This window comes from Trichechus manatus, unplaced genomic scaffold, assembly GCF_000243295.1.
Source record: "Trichechus manatus latirostris isolate Lorelei unplaced genomic scaffold, TriManLat1.0 scaffold00025, whole genome shotgun sequence".
NCBI classification, from domain to species: domain Eukaryota; kingdom Metazoa; phylum Chordata; class Mammalia; order Sirenia; family Trichechidae; genus Trichechus; species Trichechus manatus.
Window position 1 is genome coordinate 5,568,013 of NW_004443961.1, and position 25,597 is coordinate 5,593,609.

The 25,597-nt window shown below is 35.9% G+C and overlaps 1 protein-coding gene across 4 annotated transcripts in view; it reads right to left on the reverse strand.

Annotated features, from left to right (window-relative positions):
• BRD10 (bromodomain containing 10) overlaps positions 1-25,597 on the reverse strand; it is a 108,282-nt gene that overhangs the window by 51,083 nt on the left and 31,602 nt on the right. For all 4 annotated transcript variants that reach the window (XM_023728600.1, XM_004373484.3, XM_023728601.1 and 1 more), the window contains exons 3-4: positions 13,831-15,248; positions 3,073-3,152 (exon numbers count right to left, since the gene is read on the reverse strand). In XM_023728600.1, the coding sequence (XP_023584368.1) occupies positions 3,073-3,152; positions 13,831-15,248 (1,498 nt within the window). The remainder of the gene's footprint in view (positions 1-3,072; positions 3,153-13,830; positions 15,249-25,597) is intronic.

Genomic DNA, 25,597 nt, shown 5'->3' on the forward strand with positions numbered 1-25,597 from the left:
ACTTTCATAAGACCAAATCCAAGACTTATTTTAAAATTTTAAGTAGCTGGAAAAAGCAGTAACGGTCAATAATAGATGCTTTGAAGCAAATTCTTAATTGATTTTCCTACTCATAACCCAGGATTTTTCAAAGTGAGGTCCTAAGACTACTTTTATCAGAAGCATCTGGCAGGCTTACCTGAAAAAAATAAACAGTAAGAATAGCTAAAACAGTAAGCTATATTATTCAATGTTCACAACAACCCTATGAGGTACATACTATTATTTCCCATTGTACAGACGAAGAACTGGAAGCACAAAGAGGTTAAGTCATTTACCCAAAGTTACACAGTTGGTAAGTAGTAGAGCTCACCTCCACACCCAATTTGTCTGGTTCCAAAATCCATGTGCCTAACCACTATGCAGACTATTGGTGCCCATCCAGACCCAATGAATCACAATTTTGGGGGAATGAAACCCAGGAGCCTTTACTTTTTAATAAAGGCATCTGATTACTTTTATACTGTCTAAAATTTGAGAACCATTGACATAACTCTTAGGACAAAGTGGATATGGTTAGTCCTTTTATGATACATAACAAACACATGCAATTCACTATTTGAATGTTCACAGTGTATGCTGTAAACAGGGGTGGGATTATTTTCTTAAACAGATATGAGATATGTATATAAATAGATATATTAGGTGTGTATATAAATAAACATGGAGTCTTCCTGCAACAAACAGGCAGACATGTTTTCTTTCTAACTTTAAAAAAGTCAACAAATCCACCATCAAACTAAAAAGTAACTGAGATCAAAACAGGATTCACTTTTTAAATTCATTAGGACTTTAAAAAAATTAAACTTCATAATTTAGTCCCTAATTAAGTTTCTATCTAAGCATGTTTTACTGTCAATTTAAAGAGCATCCCTTTTGCCAAAAACTGTCAAGTTTGCAAAAGGGATTTAATATCTACCCACAGTTTCATTATTTTCAGCAATTATTTTAGAATGGATAATATTAAGAAAATCTTCTAGCTAAATATTTCCATAAGGGATTTTTTATGTTTAATACTAGAAATGTGGTGTTTAAAACAACCTGGATAAAATGAATAATTTGCAGACTCTGAGGTGCTAAATATCCTTATATTGCTAAAGCTTTGAGGAAGGAAAGAAATCCACTTTATTATATAATAGTCTTCTTACATGTGGGGAGCTTTCAAACAATTAACGAAACAAAGTCTACATAAAAGTATCTTGGGAGGTAAAACTCTTAAGTTTTGCATTTAACAACAAAGTTACTGGTGGCCAATACTGTCTATCTCCTATTCTATTATTGTGTTATTTTTGAAGCAAATGACCTACTCTCTCTGGGAGACTGCTATCAATTTTCTTTATGAATAATACCTTGGTACTCATCTTATAAACTAGGTACAAGCACCACTGCTCTCATGAGTCTATCCCCCCTTCTAGCCAGACACTGAGAGACATACCCACACATACCCACATCCTAGGACCTTAAGAACCAGGAAAGGGACTCTGGCAAAAGATGTACTTTTGACCTTATTTTTTTTGAGCATGGTAAGCAAATGGTCAAAAACTGACTAAAAGCATCACTTAAGACAGTGTTTTTCAAATATTTTTGCCCACGACCAACAGTCAGAAATACATTTTACATTGCAAGCCAGACATGCACATGAGTGCACGTGCACACGCATGACTGAAACCAAAGGTTCCTGAAACAATATTTACCCTTACTATGTATGTAACACACTTTGATAGCTTCTTTTCTATTTTAACCTTGTTAGCTTAAAAAAAAATTGCTGGTCATATAATCCACTAAATTGATTTCATGCCTCACAAATGGATCACCACCTGCAATTTTAAAAACACTGCCTATGCCACTTATTACATGTAAAAGTCCATCCAGGAAGTTAGGAATGGAGAAAATATCAGCAGTGGGCAAGATCCGTTCTGAGATCTATATTCTTAGGACTAACGCTTTGGGGGTCTGAGGGAAAAATGAGTGGGAGAACTAGCAAAGGCTAGCATGACATCAGTAAAAGTATGGTGATATAATAATATAGCACTAAATAATATGTACAAGCAATGGTACAAAGGTCTCTAAGTAAATACCAGAGTCATACTTTTTGTTGACAAACTGGAACCAAGGGTACTCAATATAAAAGAATTTTGTAGAAAGATATGTTTGTAATTCATCCTAAAAATGTCATTAAAAATACTCTTTTTTGAAATACTGAAAGACATCTATATTCTTTCTCTGGTGATTTATAATATTAAATTTTTACGAATTAGTAACTTTCATAAAAACACTTCCAAAAATACTATTTTTACTGAAATTAAATGTGTCCACATTTCTGGATATAAGTAACTGTTCAACTCACATGTATTATCAATATTTTCATAGTTACTACCCAGTTATTTTTTACTTGAGACTCACAGAAATTCATTCAAACATTTTTATCTCTTGGCATTTAAGTATTAGCTTATAAAACTTTTGGGGAAGTGTTTAACCTGAGATGGACTGAACACACTAATACCATGAAAATTTTAAAGAAAAGTGTCACTTCTTGAAGAAAGAACATCTTTTATAAAATTGAAAAACAGCATAATTAGGGTATGGTTCTCTGCTTATTCTTTGTATCAGAGAACAAATCCATCACATAATCACATGGCAGTACATAAAATTCCCAGAAATGTTTAAAGACCACTTCAAATAACCTTTAGTTAATATTCTGTCTGATGTTCATATATAGCTAAGAGTTAAAAGATTTGTGCTTCTATACATATTGCCATTAAACTACTTCTACAAAACTTAGTTCAGGATATAAGAAGGGACAGATTTTTTACTATCAAGAGATAGTCAAAAGGAAAATAATTGTGAAATACTAGCAGATTTGATCTTGGTTATGCCTACATTTGCATGAAAAAAAGGTCACAGTTGAAAACAATTTCATTAAAAGTGTGTGCTACAGTTTCTTGAAATTCAGCCAATCTCTCAAGGAAAGATATAAACACTGACACAAAAAATTAAACAAAAACAAAATTGAGACAAAGTTGAAACATTTACCTGAAATTCTGGTACAGTAGGTGACTTTGTGACAGTTTTCCTCTTCTTTGTGATTGCTTTTTTAGATATGGATTTTTTTCCTTTCAAGATTAAAAGAGAAAAGCTTCATAATGCTGTTTATAGCACTTCATTAACAAAAACCAAATTACATAGAGCCTTGAAAGTTAGATTATAACAGAATCCTGCTAGTAGGTCAAATAAAAATCATGTATCAAAACAAACCCCAGTAAAAGCAAACATTAAACTATAACTACTTGTAGCAGACATATTAACAAATGCTGTTCTCTTTATGTAAGACTCAAATATTACAATCTCCAATGCGTTGCAAAATATCAGTATTGCAATAACATTTGGCAAAAAAGTCCTATCACTACCGCTCAGTTAAAACTAACTACATTCACAACTTAAAATGAAACTACAAAAACAAAACAAAACAAAAAAACCTTACCTTTAACAATGACTTTTGCAGTCAGGAACTTGCACAGAACTATATTCTGAAAGTTATGGTCTCTAGCCAACCTGATGTGAAAATCCCTTCAGTAGCTTAGAAACAAGCTTTTTTATCCCTCTAACCCTGCACTCACCCATTGGGTGCCTCTGGCAGTATTCAATATCCAAAGTTTTAAAAGAAGGTAAACATCTCCCTTTCAAGTGTACCTAGTCACTTGTGCAATCAGAAATCAATGGGAAAAATAAATCTCGTATTCTTAAAAAAGTCGAACTCATGCATAGATTAAAGTGTCTTTACTCTTTGTATTTAACCAACAACGAACTTACATACACGCACATAACCTCTATTTTTAGTAGGAACATGTTAAAGTGAATATGTTTTTTCCCCCACTTATAATTAGCAAAACCAATTAACCAATAATTATTTAAGAAACACATTAGATACAGGGCACTGTACGATTTATGGGGACAATAAGGAATTATAGAGAGTCTGTCCTCCAGGGGCTTAAAATTGATGCAAGGGAATTTTAAAAAAAGACATACTTCTTTACTAATTTTAGTTGACAATTATTTACAGGCTAAAATGAGTTTAAAAGTTTTTTTTTCCAAAAGGGAAAATGATTAAATAATTTTGCTGTTCATAATCCCTAATGCTCTTTAGATACAATTCCAGTTTAAAATATCATTGTACTATCTTCTGTATTCGTTTTTAATCATATCACGGAAGAACTGCTATTGGATAATTTCTAACTTTTGACCCAATAAAATGCATGCATACTATGCTTAAACTACTGCAGATTCTGAGTCGCTAAGGTTCAAATGAGTTTTAGTGTCCTGTTCTAACATCACCCTGCTGTCATTTGACATTTGCTTTTAATTAAATTGAAATAAAACTACCCAACATGTATTTCTTTTCTGATCACTGTTATGTGTTTACAAAGTACTTACAACGGAGAATACCTGTGTGAGTGGCTGTTTATAAACAAGTAATACTCAAGGTGAAGGGATTCAATTTTTGGTAACTCTAACACAGCTAATAATTGATTTCTGAACTGGGTATCATAGGTATCTCCCAAGGGGCCTCATGAATCTATACACTACCTTTACCATTTCTTAAAGATCACAGGAGAAGATTTAATGGTCTGCTGACTTAAGTCTCCTTTAAGAATCTGTTCTCTTGTATTGCTCATAGTCGGCTTCAAAAAATCAGCTAGCTATAAAAACAGGACTTGAAGGAAATGAAATCCTTCTTCAACCCCTGCCCCCCTGCACTGCTCTAATTAGCTTAAAAAAAAAAAAAAAAGAGGAAATCATTTGATTTTGTATTCAACTACAGGCACAACTAAGGTCACCCTTTATATCCCCATGACTTTGATATTGTTGCCACATAGGCACTAAACACAGGTACTAAATTCTTAAGTTAACTCGAGCAGCCACTTTGAATGGATTAAGAAGTTGAGGTGGTGAAATACAGGGTACTTGAGCTATCTAAGTCTTCGGAATACTTAAATTTTATAAAGTAACCAGAGGCAGTATTGGGTAGTGGTTACTGGGTAGTGCTTATAAACCTGAGTGTTCCAACTAGAGAGTTTGAATACCAGCTCTACTAGCTTGTGACACCTTGAACAAACTGCTGTATTTCTCTGTGCAGTTTCTTCATCTGTGAACAGGGATAATAATTTTACCTACTTTGTGGCAATTAAATGAGTTAAAACATATAAAGAGCTTAGAATACTGCCAGGTACATGTTACCATCAATAAATATCAGTTGTTGTTATCTGCCTTAGCTGAGCTCTGATGATAGAGCGTAAACAGAAAATCTTTACTATCTTTTAATTTTCTTTGAACTCCTTTTTCATTAACATATTCCCTTATCTCAGTTTTTTTGCTCATATAGTCTCTGTACTACCATTCTACTTTGTACACATATCAACTAATGCAACATACAGAATTGCAACTGTTTACATATTTTCTTCTTTACTAGATTATAAATTAAGGACAGAAATAATATTACTTACTTTGTATTTTTAGAACTTAGTTCTGAAAACTGATCTTCAATACAAGAACCCTACTCTTCATCAGAAATTCCACCACTCTAGGGCAGAAAAGGGAGGCAGGTAACTACTCCACAATTCTGAGAGCCCTTTTGAGTCCATTTTATAATGAAGAAAACATGGACACAATGCCTTTAAAAAATTTACAGAAACTTTAAAGAATTTATACAATTTACCAGAGTTTCACAACATGACCTAAGAACAATAATAAGAAAATTAACATTTACTGAGAGCCTACTATGTGCCAATGGAGCCCTGGTGGCGCAGTGATTAAAAGACTTGGCTGCTAATCAAAAGCTGGTGTTTGAAAACTACAAGCTACTCTTGTGGGAAAAAGATGTGGCAGTCTGCTTCTGTAAAGATTACAGTCTCAGAAACTCTATGGGGTACTCTGTCCTACAGGGTAGCTGAGTCAGATTCAACTAGACAACAATGGGTGCTGTGTATCATATACTTAGTAAGGTGATTTACATAAATTATCTCATTTAATTCTCAAAACAACCCTCCAAGGTAGGTAATACCCCCATTTAATGTGGGATAACTGAAGATCCCCCATTGCCGTAGAGGTGATTCCAACTCCTAGTGCTCAGAAATACTAATAAACTTAATAAGTAAGCACCATAGAGAGGAATCTAACTCCAATGTCCAAGCTCCTTCTATTATGTAACTCTAACTCTAAAAATATCATAGTTACCATTTATTGATTTCTATTATGTGTCAGGCTCATACATACTATGTATGCACTTGGTATTCCAATCAATCTTTTAACAATACAGCAAGGTAGGTGTTACCTTCGTCTTGTAGATAAGGTCAAGAGGCTACAGAGAGTAAACAGATGAAGGACCTACAGCTAACATACACTGAAGCATAAATCTGAACGTAGATCTGTCTCACTTTAAGGCTGTGCTTTTTATGGCAAAACACCGTATTCTTTCAAACTTTCTGCAGGGGTGTAATCTGCTTCTGATTGATTTCAGAGTAGTTCTTTTAATGAGAAGATTTGCAAACTTACCATGGTTTAAAATATTTAATTTACATCCTCAAAAAAACAGTTTGAATAGAAATTTCCCTGTATTCTTCAGTAAAAAACAGCCCTTAATTTTCATTAAATATTATTTTTAAAATGGAGCATAAAAACCTTGCCATCGAGTTGATTACAACTCAGAGCAGCACTATAGGGTAGAGCAGAACTGCCCCATAGGGTTTCTAAGGAGCAGCTGGCAGACCCGAACTGCCATCTTTTGGTTAGCAGCCGAGCTCTTAACCACTGCACCACATGAAGCATAAAAAAAAAACAAAAAAACCAAACAAACAAAACACAAAAAACCAAACCCACTGCTGTGGAGTCAACTCTGACTCACAGGCTACTACAAAACTAACCCAGCCTTTATTTGGTAATTTGTTTTTGCTCCAGGACAAGGTATACACGGGGTAAGTTACATACTGCCCCCTAGTGGGGTTCCGTTTCTCTACCACTTACTTGATGTTAGTTGCTGTGGAGTTGATTGCAATTCAGGGGAACCTCATGTGTGCAGAGTAGAATTACTCCTTAGGGTTTTCAAAACTGTGACCTTTTGGAAGCAGATCACCAGGCCTGTCTTCCGAGGTGCCTCTGGGTGGGTCTCAACCACCAACCTTTTGGCTAGTAGTCAAGGGCTTAACTGTTTGCACCACCCTGCAGCCTTACTTGATTGTACCCAAGGCCTCTTTACCTACCTCCCCCCACAAAATCACCTGGTCCTATAAAATAGAATATAATTTTCAGGCCTAGAACTGTGCAGAAGCTACAAGTCAGTTTAAAACATACACGGAATTCCAACACAGTCATTGAGCCCAAAACACAGATATGTGCAAGTGTCAACCTGTGCCTAGAAAATGGATAAGGAAATCTTAACAAAGCTTAGTTATTAACGTTAGCTATTAATGTTAATGAAGCTTACAACAGCTTAAGAAAAGAAGTCCAACCTGAGAGGGAAAAGTACAACTAAAGATGTTTTACACTATAACTGAGGCACAAGACTCTCATCTTCTAGAATCTGGAAATACTCCTCTTAGGAGAACAACAAAGGAAACTCTCATCCTCATTCCTCAATCTCTTACTCCTCATCTTCACCCCTCTCCTTCACCTAGCTTCCCTGCCTGTCTTCACTCCTCAGTCCCTGCAGCCACTCAAGAGATCTCTACTTCAGTGCCTTCCCATGTTTTAAAATTATCCCAACACATTCACTTGGTGCTTTCATTTTAGGAATCTTAACAAGTGAATGAATACTAAGACATTAATTACTGCTTATGGTTAGCCAAGAAGCTCTGGTGGCACAGTGGTTAAGCGCTTGGCTGCTAACCAAAAGGTCGGCGGTTTAAACCTACCAGCCACTCCACAGGAGAAAGACATGGAAGTCTGCTTCCATATTTACAGCCTCGAAAATCCTATGGGACAGTTCTACTCTGTCCTGTATAGGAACTATGAGTCAGAAGTGACTTGACGGCAACAGGTTTGGTTTTTTGGGTTTGAATGGTTAAACACCCAGCTGCTAACCGACGGTCTGCGGTCAAAACCTTCCATCACTGCCACAGGAGAAAAAGACCTGGTGATCTGCTCCCATAAATATTACAGCCTAGGAAACCCTATGAGGCAGTTCTACTCTGTCATACAGGGTTGCTATGAGTTGGAATCAACTTGATGACACACAGTTACGACAATCACTGCCAAAAGTAAAAACCCAAGAGAATTTGTATTATTAAAGAGTGAATCTGGAAAGTATCTGAAATGTGAAGTCACAAAAGTAGAGTCTAATTTTGACTTTTATTTACTAAATATTCAAACCTTGTGATAAATAAACATTTATAGTCTATAGACGCCTCTGAGATGTTCTGCCTCTTAAGTGGCGCCAACATTAGCAAAACAGCTCATTCTCCCTTTATTCTCCTTGCCTATGAGCAGCTTCCTCACCATACTCGCAACTCTTCAGCCCTACCACGTAATCTGGAAACTCCTGAACACCCATTTCCTTTTTCCCTTTAACTCAGAATAGTGAATCAGTTGCCAGACTCTGCTACTTATTATAACATCTCTCTCAAAACTATATTTTCTTCTGTCAGTGACAGAAAAGTCAAGTAATCATTCCTTATCTGGACTATTATAATTTCCTCTTCCTAAAATTATTTTCTTCTCCACCTTCATCTTAACCCTGCCAGCCCTGTGCTTCCATTTTTTTAATTTATAAAATCTATACAATGGGGGATAATAATAGAATCTACTCTGTGAAGTCTTTATGAAGATTTAAATGAGAAAATATGTATAAAGGTTTGGAACAGTGCCTGGCACACAATAAGCATTATGTGAGTAGTAGTTTTGGGAAGGGGAAAAGAAAGAAGGGATTAAAATAAAAAGGAGATGGAGTATAGTAGATCCTTTTATTCTCTGTATATCTTGGCATCTCGAGTTGGTATCCTAAAAATCTTCCCCATAAAGACACATACAGTTTATATTTTGTAGTACTATCAGTACAGAACTACATAACCTTTTTATAAATATAGGCCTGGATGTGTTCAAATACTGTAGATTACTTTCTCAGTCATTTCCTATAAAGTGGCTTATTGCTTTTTACACATATATCTTATTCTAAGTTCATTTCCTTACACTGGGCTCCTTCCTGATTCACTTTTTTAAAATAGCATCACAAGCCTAGAAAGACAGCACCGCAAAATGGCACATTTTTGTCATTCAAACAGCTTTTAGAAACTCAGTTTTTTCATGAAAGTTTTTCTCTAATTGTGCTATTTTTTTTTTTCAGTGACATCTCGCTTAATTATACCTCCACACTTCTGCTCATGTTATTAACTATTTTTCATTATCCAATCCTCATTATTCTTCAAAGTCCTTTGTCCTCTGTGAAATTTTCCCACACTGCGACAGCACACGGTGATTTTACCTCTACGTGATTTTTTATTGTGCTTTCTGTCTTAGCATATACAGTGAAACCTGTGACAGCCAGAACTTGATGGGACTGCCTTGTTTTTCCAGGTCTCACAAATTTTCCACCTTTGATAGGGTGCAGTCCTACCACTTTACTATCGCTGGTTTTAATGGAAAATATTTGAGTTTTCCTTCCCTGACCAGTTTCCGCCTAACACAGGTTCCGGCTTTAGCAGGTTTTACTATACTTAGCAATTATTCAAGTGAGAAGGATATTTAATATTTTGAACCTTAGTTTCTTCACCTATAAGAGAACAGCATCACTTGTCCTATCAAGTCAGTTTAGAGGAAGCTATCATAAAATGATTTGGTTGAAAATAATGTCTATGTGGAGGGGGAGGAGAAATCTTCCAAAACAAACTGGTTGAAAATGAGTAACTATAGACACCAAAAGCTTTTTGTAACCATTAATATATCTTTAATTATTTTTGTCTGTTCATTTTATAAAAATTCTTCAATTAAAAAAATTTCTATTCATTTTTGCCAGCTCTACTTGCTGTAAACAATCTATAATAGTACACAATCAAAACAACCTAAATGTCTAATAAAATTACGCTGCAGAAACCTATTTATTGCCCATTCAAAGATGTTCATGGTATACTGTAATGGGGGGAAAAAAAGCAGATTGTAAAATGGTATGTATAGTATAATTCCATTAAAAAATATATGCCTTGAAAAGAATATGAGAGACACATATTAAGGAGTTAATCTTGGTTATATCTGACTGAACCATATTATGTGTGTTCATTTATTAAATTCCTATACAATATATCACCCACTGTGCTAAGTTCTAGAGATGCAAAGCCAGAAACAGCCCTTCTGTCCTTAAGGATGTTGTAGAATAGAAAGCAGACATTCATCAAAATAACCTAGAAATAAATGCAACTACAATAACTATTATGAAGAAGTACCCTGTGCTATAAGCATGCACAACAGGGAAAATTTCAATTAGTCAAAAAGATGATGGGAAATGATAAAAGCGTGAGCGTTCACTAGGTGATGACGACAGGACTGTTCTTTTTGCTTGTCTCTGTACTCTATAATGAAATGTACTTTTTTATAATAAGAAAAACAATTTTAAAAAAAAACAATCGAAGAAAAGAATCCAAATTTTTATAGCCTTGCCCCAGGCCCTGCATCTCGTAAAAAAAGTATTTCTGATTTGTTCTCAGTTAATCTAGCTTGCTCTACTTACAAGACAAGGTTTTCTTGAATTTTTAAATTTTGGAAATGTGTTACCAAGAAAAACTTTCTAATTATCAGGCCACATTTTTCTTCTTTTATGCACTGCACAAAATACAAGATGGAGCATGAGGTGATGGACATGCTTTGTTTATAATGTTTTTCTTTTATAATATTTCCAAGAGTAAGGAGCAGGGCTAAACGACTAAAAATGAATTCAAAATTTAAAAAGCAGGAAGAAAACTCGCAATTCTGAAAAAAAACAGATAAAAATGCTGAATCTGACTCATCGTGATCCTACATAAAACTTGCAAAACTACCCATAGTGCACTAAAATTATCCAATCATTTTCAACCAATTCGTCTTTGTGCCTTCTACTAGAAGTTATTGCCTATCATAATAAGAAGGCTTATTCCAAAGCATATTCTACAAAACAGATGGGCGATGGATAACTATCACTTGAAAGAAGTCCTGTGTTAAATTTGACAAATACTAAGTTAAATAAAATTAAACAATTCCTGCCCCTCCCAAAGTTTTTTCCTTCAAGACTTCCCAGAATCTTTAATATACAGGCCCAGAATCAGGTATCTACAGTTCTGAAGTCCAGAAGGTTCTGAAAACTAAAGTTTTAAAAATAACTTGTATGACAGCAAAACCTGACCTGAACTGATGTAAGGCTCTTTAAAGCCTTTAACTCACTTAGTCTGACTATTCATTTTGCTGTAGGAATCATGTGTTTAACTACAGGGACTGTCTCAACCCCACCAGAGATGTTGTTGCTGTTGCCAGGTGCCGTGGAGTCAGTTCCGACTTACAGCCACCCCATGAATAACAGAACGAAACGTTACCCAGTCCTATGCCAATTAGAGATATTATTTAATAAATGCTATATACACCATATTACCCTTGTAAAATCTGAAGATTTCTGAATTCCAAACATACCTGGTCCTGCAGTTTCACATAGTGCATGTGGACCTGCGCTACTAATACACAATGTGAATCTAAAAGGCACACCTCCCACACCTGTGCTCGTGAAGCTCAGTTATTTCAAATGAGAAGGAAACACTGGAATGGGGTACACCCCAAGCTGACTATAAAGGGCCAAGATGTCTCACATAATCAAAGCGCCCAGGATAAAACCTCAGAAAGACATGAAGTGGACCAAAATTGACGTAAAACACGTTTTATCGTTGTTATAACATTTTATGGAATATTGTTATAACAGCAAGGAGTTTTAGCATCTGATATAAAAATGGAATTGGCCCATGCTTACCCAGCACTAACAAGGGAGTGAGAAACTTTACCTGCCAGATCTAAATATTTCTGTCAGTGAAGACTTGACTTTCTGAAAATTGCTCTGAGGATAAAATGAGAAAGTGTGTGGGGGCAAGTGCATTATTTTGTTCTATTTCCTGCATGTAAGCCTTCTTCCCCAAACCAAATAGAGGGCACACAAGTACTGGATGAATTTGCCTTCTAAGTGTTTTTAGTCACTTGTCTAGAACAGGACATAAAACTGAACTCTGACAATTTTTTTTCCTAATCACCAAACACCCTGAATTTCCATTTCAAAAATGTACCAACATTTTGTTTACAATATAAATTCCTTTTAATCTATTCTTTAGTAGTTAATGTTTTTATTCTGCTATTGGTAGAATCTGTATAGGAGTTGCATCAGTATCTATTTTACTTTATGAAACCACCACAAATCGTAATTACCTTTGAACACATGAAGAGTAGTGTCATAAATAGCAGAAACTTAAGGTTTTTGGTGACAATGTTATTAATAAACTACTACTACATACCTTAGAATTAGAAAATATTTCAAATTTTAAAATATTATTTAATATTTTAGAGACTAACATTTCAAAGTGAATTTGCTAAATAAACCCCTCAAACTAAATATATCTAGCCTAAAGGACTGCTTATAAAATTTAAACGGCTTACTTCTGAAAGTCACTTTAAAAACATTAAAGCTTTTCATCACCTGAATGGATGACTGAATGTCTGCAGCTTTTAGTCCCCTAAATTAAGCTCGTTCTTGATAACAAATTTCTTTTATTTAAACACATTTAAATGAATTTAACAATTTATTTAAATAACTAAGGTATAAAACCAACTATATTAAACAAAATATTCACTCCCTCATTTGCAAACTCTATCAAATTATTGCCAAATTTTAATTAGCTTTGCTACTGTGCAACAGGCATAGAAAACTGAAATCTACAAACAATGATAAACCACAATTCATTTTTAAACCATTCCAATTTCTCCCAGGCAAGCCAACTTTTTACTAGTAATGGTTAACAAAGTTAATCATTTGCTTTTATCTCATCTATCCTCTCAGGACAGATGAGATATAAACTAACTAAATATCAGATAACAGGAAAAGCAAACGCACCTGAATAATTAAAAAACAAAGCAACCAAGAACTGAAGACATTATTTTTAGGGTTTTTTGTTGTTGTTTAAGTAGGTTGGTGTCTATGTACTGGGTATTTAAATTTACTGAAAGACAAAACTGATCACCAAATCCTTTTATAAAAACACCCTTCATGTTTTATTAGTTGATGTGATTTTCTTCTTAAATTTCACATCAGTTTTTCTGGATATGGAAATATGTACTGAAAATAGAGTTTAAAAATATATGATGTGGGGAAAAACCGCAACCCAGAAAGATAAACTGACTTGCTTAAGAAGCTAGTTGCTATGGACTTTAGTCTTGGGAATAGTATCTCCACTGCACTGTGCTGCCTCTTAGCCTGGAAAAAATCCCTGGAAATGGGAAGCATCACTTATGGAGAAACTGGTCCATGGAAATGTAGAAACATAATGTCCAAAGATTTTCAACTGAGAATTAAATTCAGTTGTACTGTACCTGTAGTTTTTGCTAGTATATACAGACAAGTATACATAAACCTCTTCTGCTCTGAGTCTTAATAATGAGCAATAAAATAAAACTTGACCATTAAACACGCACATATACATATGTTGCATATGCATTTCATTTTGCTAATCAGAGCTTTGATGACGCCTAACTGACAGAACAATTTGAATTATGCTTAAGTGTAACTCTCATCCATTTGTGTTAGCTTACCAGATTTGTGCTTCTTGTGTTTTGCTTTCTTTTTAATAATCAATAACTTATTCTGGATCTCAGGCTTGTAAGACTTGAATGCAAGAGAATGAAGACCTTCACGCTTTCTCTGTAAGTTTTCATTCAAAACATCTTTCAATTTCTTTTTTTTCTTTTTCTTCTTTTTCGCCCGCATTTTAGTTAGTTTGAGTTTCTTGTGGCTCTGCAGTGATTGTTCTAGTAGAAGATCCCTTACAACTTTGTGGCAGTTCATTTCTGGATAATCGCTGTGGCTTCCATTTACATGTATTTGGCAAGATTTCAGAGCATTTTCTTTTAATGGACTGGGTTCAGGCTTTACTCTGGAAGCTTCGCCAAATTTTTCCTGATTTTCTATAAACCTTATTTCACCAGGGCTGAGAGGTTCTCCAAAGCCAGTAACTTCCCCTGGACTCCCCGGCTTCTCTAAATTTTCTTTACAACAATCAGTTTTTTTAATTTCACAGGGCCTGCGAATTCTAATTTCACAGTTGGATTTTACTTCCATTTCAGCAGAGATGTCATGATTATCCAAGATCATTTTTGCAGGGCAGCAAGCTGGATCAAAATTAATTCCCTGCTCTTTCTTGAAGGCAGGGGGCAGGCCTTCTCTACTACACCTATGTTCTCCATTACTTGCATTAACATAGTCACACTTCAATTTCTCCAGTTTAATCCGAGGTACTCTTTGTATTTTGATGGGTGGAATTGGAAATTCGGGGGCTTGAAAGGGTCTCTGTTTATAAATCCGAACATCTGCACCACAGAACTGTGGAAAATGCACATAAGCATTCTCCAAATAATCATAACCAAGAATAACTTCCCTACATTCATGGATAGGTTGTCCAAGTACAGCATCTTGAACTTCTTTTTGTGTTTCATACACGAAGTCACAAAGACCCTTAAGTAACCACACTTTTTGGTAGAAAGGTAGTTCGTGGAAAGGCTTTTCTTCCAACGGGTTAACTTCTCCAAGAACTTTAAAAAATTGAGGACACAAACCAAGCTTTTCAGCACAGCTATCGGGATTTTCAGTCTGCCCCACAGCAGTGTACCACTGCTGTACTTTCTGTCTCAGTGCTGCTTCCCACGTCCTATAAGGCAAGGTAGGTCTCCGATGTAAGGTAGGTCTGCGATGGGGAGGACTTAGTAGAGAAGTCATTATTTTCGATAGAAACGCATTACACTGAGGCATCAAAAGACAACGTTCCAACTCATAAAAGACTATTTCTGGCAAATTTAGAATTTGCTGGGCTAAACAAAGGAAATGTCCAATAGCTGGAATTTCCCACATGGTCTCCATACAAGTTGGAGCTGCTTGAGCTAGAAGTTTTCTTTCCCATTCTTCTATTTCCTTTTGACTAGCTTCTTCTGCTTCTTTTCTTTCCTGCTCCCGAAGCCTAAAGAAAATAAATTAAACTATCATTACTGAAAGTAGTGAATACCATAAAATACTATATTTTAAATAAGTATGCTTTATTTATCTTCAGCCAACAAGGCAACTGGTTGTTCTAGTTTTCAGTATTAGTAAAAGGTATCCCATAACAGCTATCATTACTTTTTTCAGATGAAGAACTATATATATGTAACTTCACCCTGAGTTTTACTGATGGAGGATTGTAAGAATTTTAACACATCTAAAATGCATTAAATTTAAAAATAAGTGAAAAAAATTAAGAGCATGTTTATTAAATGAAAACACAATGGAATCTGATTATAATTTATAGAAAAATATGACTTCATATAAGAGCTGTAAAGATATTTACATTCTTTGACCCCATAATTCTACTCCCTGGAAAGTTTTACTAAGAAATAATTCAATAAAAGCAAATGTTATATGCTTATAGGTGCTAACTGGAGTTTTATCGTATAAGAAAAACAAAACTATAAAAAAGTTTTATTACAATGAATGGGAAATAAATTGACTAGATTATAGTCTTGAAAAATTTAAATTCTGAATAGCATGTATAAATACACAAAAAATCGGAATATAGTACTTAACAAATAACAGCAATAATGAAAATATGCATACATTAAATTAGGAAATGACAGTATTGCAAAAATACCCCTCCTAGACTGGAGAGATTCTAGGTGCTTTGTTTCCCATAAAATTTTCTTTTCTGGCACTGCTATAAAATCTTCTTAATTAAAAAAAAAATTTAATTAGAATAAAGCATAGGCATAAGTCTTCATGACCTTGGATTAGTCAATGATTTCTTAGATATGACCCCACAAACACAGCAACAAAACAACAAACAGGTGAAGTTGGATAACATCATTTAAAAAAAAAAAAACTGAGCTTCAGAAGACACCATCAAGAAAATGAAAAGATAATTAAAAGGATGAAGCTTCTTGCAAATCTTGTATCTAAAATAGATAAAGAATACTAATACAATTAAAAAATGTACAACGATTAAAAAATGGGCAACAAATATGAAAGATATTTCTCAAAAGAAAATATACATATGAACAATAAGCACACGAAAAAATGCTCAACATCATTAGCCATCAGAAAAGTACAAATCAAAATCACAATGAGATACTCCTTTATATCCATTAGGAAAAACTGGAACCCTCATCCACTGTTGGTGGGAATGTAAATGGGACAATGGCTCTGGAAAACAATCTGGCAGTTCCTCAAAAGGCTGAAGAGTTACTATGCGACTCAACAATTCTGCTCGTAGGTATATACCCAAGAAAACTGAAAATATATCTCTGAACAAAATCTTGCACATGAATATTCATAGCAGCATTATTTATAATAGCTAAAAAGTAGAAACAAACCAATGTCCATCAACTGATGAATGGATAAAAAATGTAGTATACTGGAATAGAATATTATTTTGGACTATTATTTAGCAGTAAAAGAAAGTAAGTATATGCTACAATGATACAAATGACATATGCTACAATGTGTATGAACCTTGAAAACATTATCTAAGTGAAAGAAAACAAACAAAAAACTAAACCTGCTGCCGATGAGTCAATTCTGACTCATAGCCAGTCATGAAAGATCACATATTGTTATGAGTCCATTTATTACATGAAATGTCCAGAAATCTAGAGACAGACAGCAGATCAGTGGTTTTGGAGGACTAGGGGAGTTGGGGAAAAATGGGGAGTGACTGTTAGTAGGTACACGATTTCTTTTTGGGGTGATGAAAATGTTCTAAAATTGACTATGGTGATAGCTGCACAAATCTGTGAATATACTATAAACCAGTGAATTTTACATTCTGAAAGGGTGATTGTACAGTATGTAAATTATCTCAATAAAACTGTTATTAAAAAAAGAAACTAATGCATACAAAAGTTTTGGAAGAGAAATCAGAATAACAACAACAAAAGAGGAAAAATAAAATTATCTTAGACTTGATTTTTTTTAAGAGAACTCTTCTGTTATGGATTGAATTGTGTCCCCCCAAAATATGTGTTGGAATCCTGACCCCTATAACTTTGGAAAGCAGCCCTGGTCGTGCAGTGGTTAAGCACTCAGCTGCTAACTGAAAGGTCAGTGGTTCGAACTCACCAGCCACTCTGCAGGAGAAAGATGTTGCAGTCTGCTCCCCTAAAGATTACAGCTTTGGAAACCCTATCGTCAGTTCTACTCTGCTCTACAGGGTCGCTATGAGAATCTACTTGATGGCAATGGGTTGATACCTGTGGATGAAATCCTATTTGTTATGTAATTGAGGCCACATCAGTGTAGGGCGTGTCCTAAACCTAATCACTTCTAAGTGATATAAAGAGCAGCATAGATACAGAAGCACAAACGGGGAAAAAACCAACAATATCTGATCATGATGGAAGGAAATTAATCTACAAGCCCAGGAACTCCAAGGATTGCCAGCTACCAGAAGCTGAAATAGACAAAAAAGGACTTTTCCCTAGTGCCACGCCATGAATTCTGATTTCTAGCCTTCTAAACTGTGAGAAAATAAATTTCTGTTCTTTAAAGCCACCCACTTGTAGCATTTCTGATACAGCAGCATAAGGTAAGTAAGACACCTTCCTTGAAAAGTTGTATTAAAAAAAAAAAAAAATCAGAAGTGACTTATTTTTGGGATCTAAATTAAAAACAAGGTATAATATATGACATTGACTATTATTCCCTACTACCATATTGTAATCTGTTAGACATATACACAGAAAGAACACTATTTTAGCAAATAGCAGCACATTCTCTTTTATAGAGCAAACCTATTTTTACATGCCTGGCTAAGAGGTCACACTATAACTACCTTACTATATAACAACCCTGGTAGCGTAGTGATTAAGTGCTACAGCTGCTAACCAAAAGGCTGGCAGTTTGAATCCACCAGGCGCTCCTTGGAAACTCTATGAGGCAGTTCTACTCTGTCCTATACGATTGCTATGAGTCGGAATCAGCTTGATGGCAATGGGTTTGATTTTTGGTTTTTTTATATAACAGACACAACAAATTATCTGATCAAGTAGTCCTGAGCCGTGCTCTGGACCTTTGCAACAAATCATAAAAGACCCACAATGATCAAACTCTAAGTAACTGCATTCCATAACAAAGCTCAAGAATATGTATAAAACCAACCAAACCCATTGCCATCGAGTCAATTCCAATTCCACTTCACAGTGATTCTACAAGGCAGAGCAGAACTGCCTAATAGGGTTTCCAAGGTTGTAATCTTTACAGAAGCAGACTGCCACTTCTTTCTTCTGTGGAGCACCTGGTGGGTTTGAACTGCAGACCTTTCTTCAGTTGGCAGCCAAGTCCTTAACCACTGTGCCACCGGTGCTAAAAAATATCCAGCACCCAAACAGGTAAAACTGACCACGTTTGACATCCAAACAAAGATCACTAGGCATGCAATGAAGTAGAAACACATGAACTCTAATGAGGAAAAAAATAAATCGACCAATTAAAAATGACCTGTAACTGATACAGATGTTAGAACTGGCAAACAATTTAATAACATTAAAACAGTTATTGTAATTCCATGTGGTTGGAAATTTAAATAAAGACAAAGAAGATATTAAAAAGATCCAAATCGTACTTCTAGAGATGAAAACTAGATGTCTGAGACGATATACATTGAATGAGATTAATGACAGATTAGACATGGCTGAAGAAAAGATTAATGAACTTGAAGACAGCAATAAAAGCTATCCAAATGGAAATACACAGAGAAAATACAACTGAAGTATATATTTCAAGAAGAAAGAAAATGATTGCAGAACTAGTTAGTTCTAAGATACAAGAAAGACTGGAGATCAAATGAATTATTAATCATGGGAATAAATATAGGTAAACACATTGCAAAAAAACAGTAATAATATCTAGCTTGGGCATAAAAGTAAGGCATAGTTAAAATATTTATCAACAATAATATATAAGATGGATGAGGACACAGAGATGAAATTAAGTGTTTTAAGATATTCTAAAGTATTGTTCAGGAAGCATGTAGAGATATTGATTAGTCCTTTAATTTTATGTATAACCACTTAAAGAACAGAAACTGAGCACATAACTTTAATGTAACAAATCAATGAAAATAGCTGTAAGAGAACTAAATCTTCATCCTCCTCAGCTGGATGTCAACAGATAATGCCAAACGGAAAAGTCAAGAGATAGCCATATAAGCATGTGACCTATAAAACTTAAAAGTGGACAGTTTTGAGGCATGGGAATTGAAGCTGAGTTGGGGTAAGGCAGAGGACTGCTGTTTTTTATTACAAGACTTACTAGTACTATATGACTTTTTAAACTATGAAGTACATTAAAAAATGCTTAAATCAATTTTTAAAAAGCTAAAGAATATCAGCCAGTTAATACTAAAGATCCTGTTTACATTAAATGTATATGTACTCTGTATTTTGCTATGAAATTGAGCTTCTCTATACCTTATACCCCATGTGTCTGTCAGTTTGTTGTACTGTAAGGGCTTGCGTGTTGCTGTGATGCTGGAAGCTATGCCACTGGTACTGATACCAGCAGGGTCACCCATGGCAGACAGGTTTCAGCTGAACTTCCATACTGAGACTAGAAGAAGGACCCGGGAGTCTACTACTGAAAAGAACTGGCCACCGAAAATCTTATGAATAGTAGCAGAACACTGTCTGATATAGTGACGGAAGATGAGCCCCTCAGGTCAGAAGGCGCTCAAAAGATGACTGGGGAAGAGCTGCCTCCTCAAAGTAGAGCTGACTTTAATGATGCTGATGGAGTCAAGCTTTTGGGACCTTCATTTGCTGATGTTGGAAATGACTCAAAACAAGAAGAAACAGCTACAAACATCCATTAATAATCAGAACGTGGAATGTATGAAGTATGAATCTAGGGAAATCGGAAATCATCAAAAATGAAATGGAACACATAAACATCTGTATTCTGAAATGGACTGGCCATTTTGAATCCGACAATCACATGGTCTACTATGCCAGGAATGTCAACTTGAAGAGGAATGGCGTTGCATTCATCATGAAAAAGAACATTTCAAGGTCTACCCTGAAGTACAACACTGTCAGTGATAGGATAATATCCATTTCAAGATCTATCCTGAAGTACAATAAGATCTATCCTGAAGTACAACATTTCAAGATCTACCCTGAAGTACAACGCTGTCAGTGATAGGAAAATATCCATATGCCTACAAGGAAGATCAGTTAATATGACTATTATTCAAATTTATGCACCAACCACTAAGGCCAAAGATGAAGAAACTGATTTTTACTAGTTTCTACAGTCTGAAATTGACTGAACATGCAATCAGGATGCACTAATAATTACTGGAGATTGGAATGCAAAAGTTGGAAACAAAGAAGGAGGACTGGTGGTTGGAAAATATGGCCTTGGTGATAGAAACGATGTTGGAGATCGCGTGATAGACTTTTGCAAGACCAATGACTTGTTCGTTGCAAATACCTTTTTTCAACAACATAAACAACTATACACATGGGCCTCACCAGATGGAATACACAGGAATCAAACTGACCATATCTGTGGAAACAGACGATGGAAAAGCTCAATATCATCAGTTAGAACAAGGCCAGGGGCCGACTGCAGAACAGACCATCAATTGCTCATATGCAAGTTCAAGTTGAAACTGAAGAAAATTAGATTAAGTCCACGAGAGCCAAAGTACAACCCTGAGTATATCCCACCTGAATTTAGAGATCATCTCAAGAACAGACTTGATGTGTTGAATGTTAATGACTGAAGACCAGACAAGTTGTGGAATGACATCAACGACATCATACATGAAGAAAGCAAGAGGTCACTAAAAAGACAGGAAAGAAAGAAAAGACGAAAATGGATGTCAGAAGAGACTCTGAAACTTGCTCTTGAACGTCGAGTAGCTAAAGCAAAAGGAAGAAATGATGAAGTAAAAGAACTGAAGATTTCAAAGGGCGGCTCAAGAAGACAAAGTATTATAATGACATGTGCAAAGAGCTCGAGATAGAAAACCAAAAGAGAAAAATACGCTTGGCATTCATCAAGCCAAAAAAACTGAAGAAAAAATTCAAGCCTAGAGTTGTACTACTGAAGAATTCTATGGGGAAAATATTAAACGATGCACAAGCATCAAAAGAAGATGGAAGGAATACACAGAGTCATTATATTAAAAAGAATTGGTTGATGTTCAACCACTTCAAGAGGTAGCATTTGATCAGGAACCGAAGGTACTAAAGGAAGAAGTCCAAGATGCACTGAAGGCACTGGCGAAAAACAAGGTTCCAGGAATTGATGGAATACCAATTGAGATGTCTCAACAAACAGATGCAGCGCCAAGAAATTTGGAAGACAGCTACCTGGCCAATCGACCGGAAGAGATCCATATTTAAGCCTATTCCCAAGAAAGGTGATCCAACTGAATGCGGAAATTATAGAACAATATTATTAATATCACTCGCAAGTAAAATTTTGCTGAAGATCATTCAAAAGCAGCTGCAGCAGTATACCGACAGGGAACCGCCAGAAATTCAGGCTGGATTCAGAAGAGGATGCGGAACCAGGGATATCATTGCTAATGTCAGATGGATCCTAGCTGAAAGCAGAGAATATCAGAAAAATGTTTACCTCTGCTTTATTGACTGTGCAAAGGCATTCAACTGTATAGACGATAACAAATTATGGATAACACTGGGAAGAATGGGAATTCCAGAACACTTAATTGTGCTCATGAGGAACCTGCACACAGATCAAGAGGCAGTTGTTCAGACAGAACAAGGGGATACTGCATGGTTTAAAGTCAGAACGGTGTGTGTCAGGGTTGCATCCTTTCACCGTACCTATTCAATCTGTATGCTGAGCAAACAATCTGAGAAGCTGCATTATATGAAGAAGAACTCAGCATCAGGATTGGAGGAAGACTCATTAACAACGTGTGATGTGCAGATGACATAATCTTGCTTGCTGAAACTGAAGAGGACTTGAAGCACTTACTGATGAAGATCAAAGACCACAGCCTTCAGTATGGATTACACTTCAACATAAAGAAAACAAAAATCCTCACATATGGACCAATAAGTACCATCTTGATAAGCTGCAAAAAGACTGAAGGTGTGAAGAATTTCATTTCACTTGGAGAGACAATCAACACTCATGGAAGCAGCAGTCAACAAATCAAAAGATGCATTGCACTGGGCAAATCTGCTGCAAAAGACCTCTTTTAAGTGTTAAAAAGCAAAGACGTCACGTTAAAGACTAAAGTGCACCTGACCCAAGTCATGGTGTTTTCAATCGCATCATATGCACATGAAAGCTGGATGACGAATAAGGAAGACTGAAGAACAACCGACTCCTTTGAATTGTGGTGTTGGCGAAGAATACTGAATATACCATGGACTGCCAAAAGAACTAACAAAACTGTCTCGGAAGAAGTACACCCAGAATGCTCTTTAGAAGCAAAGATGGTGAGACTACATCTTACATACTTTGGACATGTTGTCAGGAGGGATTAGTCCCTAGAGAAGGACATCATGCTTGGTTAAGTAGAGGGCCAACGAAAAAGAGGAAGACCCTCAACGAGATGGACTGACACAGTGGCTGCAAAAACGAGCTCAAGCATAATGATTCTGAATGCAGTGCAGGACAGGGCAGTGTTTCGTTCTGTGGTGCGTGGGATTGTTATGATTTGGAATCGACTTGACAGCACCTAACAACAACATACCTTATACATTGAGAAGGGAAGGAATGTCTTCTTCAATATTCTGCTAACAATGGTAAATGGGTTATAGTGATTTCCCACGGTATGTAACTCAGAGCTTGTTTAAGTTTGTTATAGGGAACTGTATCTGTTAGAATGTCTACCATCAAAAATTGGGTTTAATTATTATGCCTGGCAAAGAAAATTGATTTTGGTCAACTTTGTCATAATCAATCCTGCCTATGAGTTCACTGTAAACTATATGGTGCTTATGGCAGATTTTTTCTTTTCAAAATAAAATATGACATCTTGTTTTTCCCAAAGGGAATGGGATTAGGGTGCCAGGAAGCACCAAATACTAGAATCCAGGATCTTGGAATCTATGATCTTGGGATCCTAGAAGCAATGACTAATATCAATGAAATACTTTCTTGTCCTGAGAGAGGGTCATGTGTTTCTGTCAAAGTGAAAGAGAAGCTAGTGCTAAGAGAAGAAAATGAAAGGGGCTGTTAGAAGAGAACCAAAGAACATTTATGGACTTGTTTTTATCTAAAGCAGTGACAAGCAACTTTTGGCCAATACAGTTTAGTAGTACAATGATTTCAGAAACTACTCGTAAGTGGGACACTAAGAACCTAGAACGGTGAGAAGATAACTTCCCAAGTTTACGTAGTGGGTTAATGTAAAAGCCAGAGTACACAGAATTTGCCTAGCAGGTTAGAGTTGGCACCAACTGGCTCATTCTTGGAAGAGGGAGAAAATCAAAATCAGGTAATGGAGTAATACACACATTCTGTTAGCTCAGATGCCTGGAGAGGCCATGACATAGTTTAGGTGTGATGCTGCCATCTGTGTACATTACCTGAAGTTACTCGAGGGCTGCTACTCAGATCGCTATTCCCTATAAACTGTATCTTTTGAGAGAGGCTGAACGAATCTAGCCTCAGACTCAGGTACTGAAGAGGTGTGAGAAGAAAGTTAAGTGCAGTCTGGTGTGAGCCAGCATGAGGCAAAATAACCCTGTAGAACTGGGTTGTAAGTCTCCCCTGATCTTCAATCATGTTCTGAACAAGGGATGGGAGTTTGCCTAAAAGCGCTAGAGTTAATGCTCATAATCTGCCCATTTTAAAAAACTTGGTTAAACACTTAAAATGTAATTAATTTAAAAAAAAATACTATATTAAGAAATGCTGAAGCAAACCACATTTTGCTGACAAGGACTGATGAGGAAACAATAAGTAAGCCAGCTCTGAAAGTCAGTCCCAATTTAAAATTTTGTTCTGAAGTACAGTGGTATATGTTTCTAAAATGTTGGCCCAAAAAATTAAGCCTTCAGTGTTGGGGGAGTACTAAAAGAATTGCCTAAGTATAGTTATAGAAAATAAATTTGCTGATTTAAAAAAAAAAAGGTAAGCAACACTAAATTGGCCGGGGGATGGTGGGGGGGTTCTGAGACATTTATTTTTTTCCTGAGCCAGCTCTCATTTCTAATGCTGCTCCCTATTGGCCTGGAGAAGTGCTGACCTTTTACTGTGTGAAACGTAACAGAAGCTGTGCCTAAGGTTATTTTGGTCATGCACACCTTAGCAGGAACAATGCTAATGAGCAAGCAGCCTTACAAGAAAATTATAAAGTATCCTAACTTTACTAGTTTAATAAACTTTCACTGAATGCTTACCATGTGTGAGAATACAAAGATGTGAAAACATAGACCTCACTGCCAAAGGGTTTACAATCTAGTAAAACTCATACATAACAGCTTTAATTCAAAATACTCCATTAATTGAGGAAACAACAAACACAATGTAAGCAAACCGGTATCATGAAGAAGGAAAGAAAGATATTTATTTACATTTTCTAAAATGAATAATACATCATAACATTGTATTTTAGGAAAATCAACCATATGAAGTACATCAGTTAAGCTTCCTGCTTAGTTGCCTACAACAGAATCTCCTCTAATTAAAGCAGAAAAGTAATTTATTTAAAGATTATTAGGGAGCTTACAGAAGCTCTGTAAGGGCCAGAGAGCCAAATTTAGAAGCTATGTAGCCAGAAACAATCCCAACCACACTTTGGAGAGTTCTCCAGAAAAAACGAGCCTGCCACCACCCCCTGACACCTATGATACTAGGAATGGGTAACACAGGCTCTGCAACTGTTGTCTTCAAACGACCAGAACTGCTCACGACTATCTTTGCCGAAAGATAAATTCCCAGTCCAAGACTGCTACCTCATGGTGCTTCCATGCAAACCCGAGAGAGAAGTGCATGACTGGTCACATGCCTCTATCTTAGCTCTGAGTAGGTATCAGAATATACATTTACCAGCATCTACCTTGGTAAGTCAGGATTTGTAATATGGGAAATTGCCAAGCTGTAGGGAAGCTTTTCAAAAATGCTAGGCGTCCACAAACGACAAATGTCGATTTCATTAAGTCATTGTTATTCTGTTATCTGGAATCTGAAAATACACCACTTCATCATAACGCATTTTTTGTTTTACAAAAATATAGAAACGGTCACACAATACAGGAGAAACTAGCACAACTTGTACAAGGAAAGGTCATGGAAGCCCCATAGACACATCCAAACTCCCTGAGGGACTGAATTGCTGGGCGGAGGGCT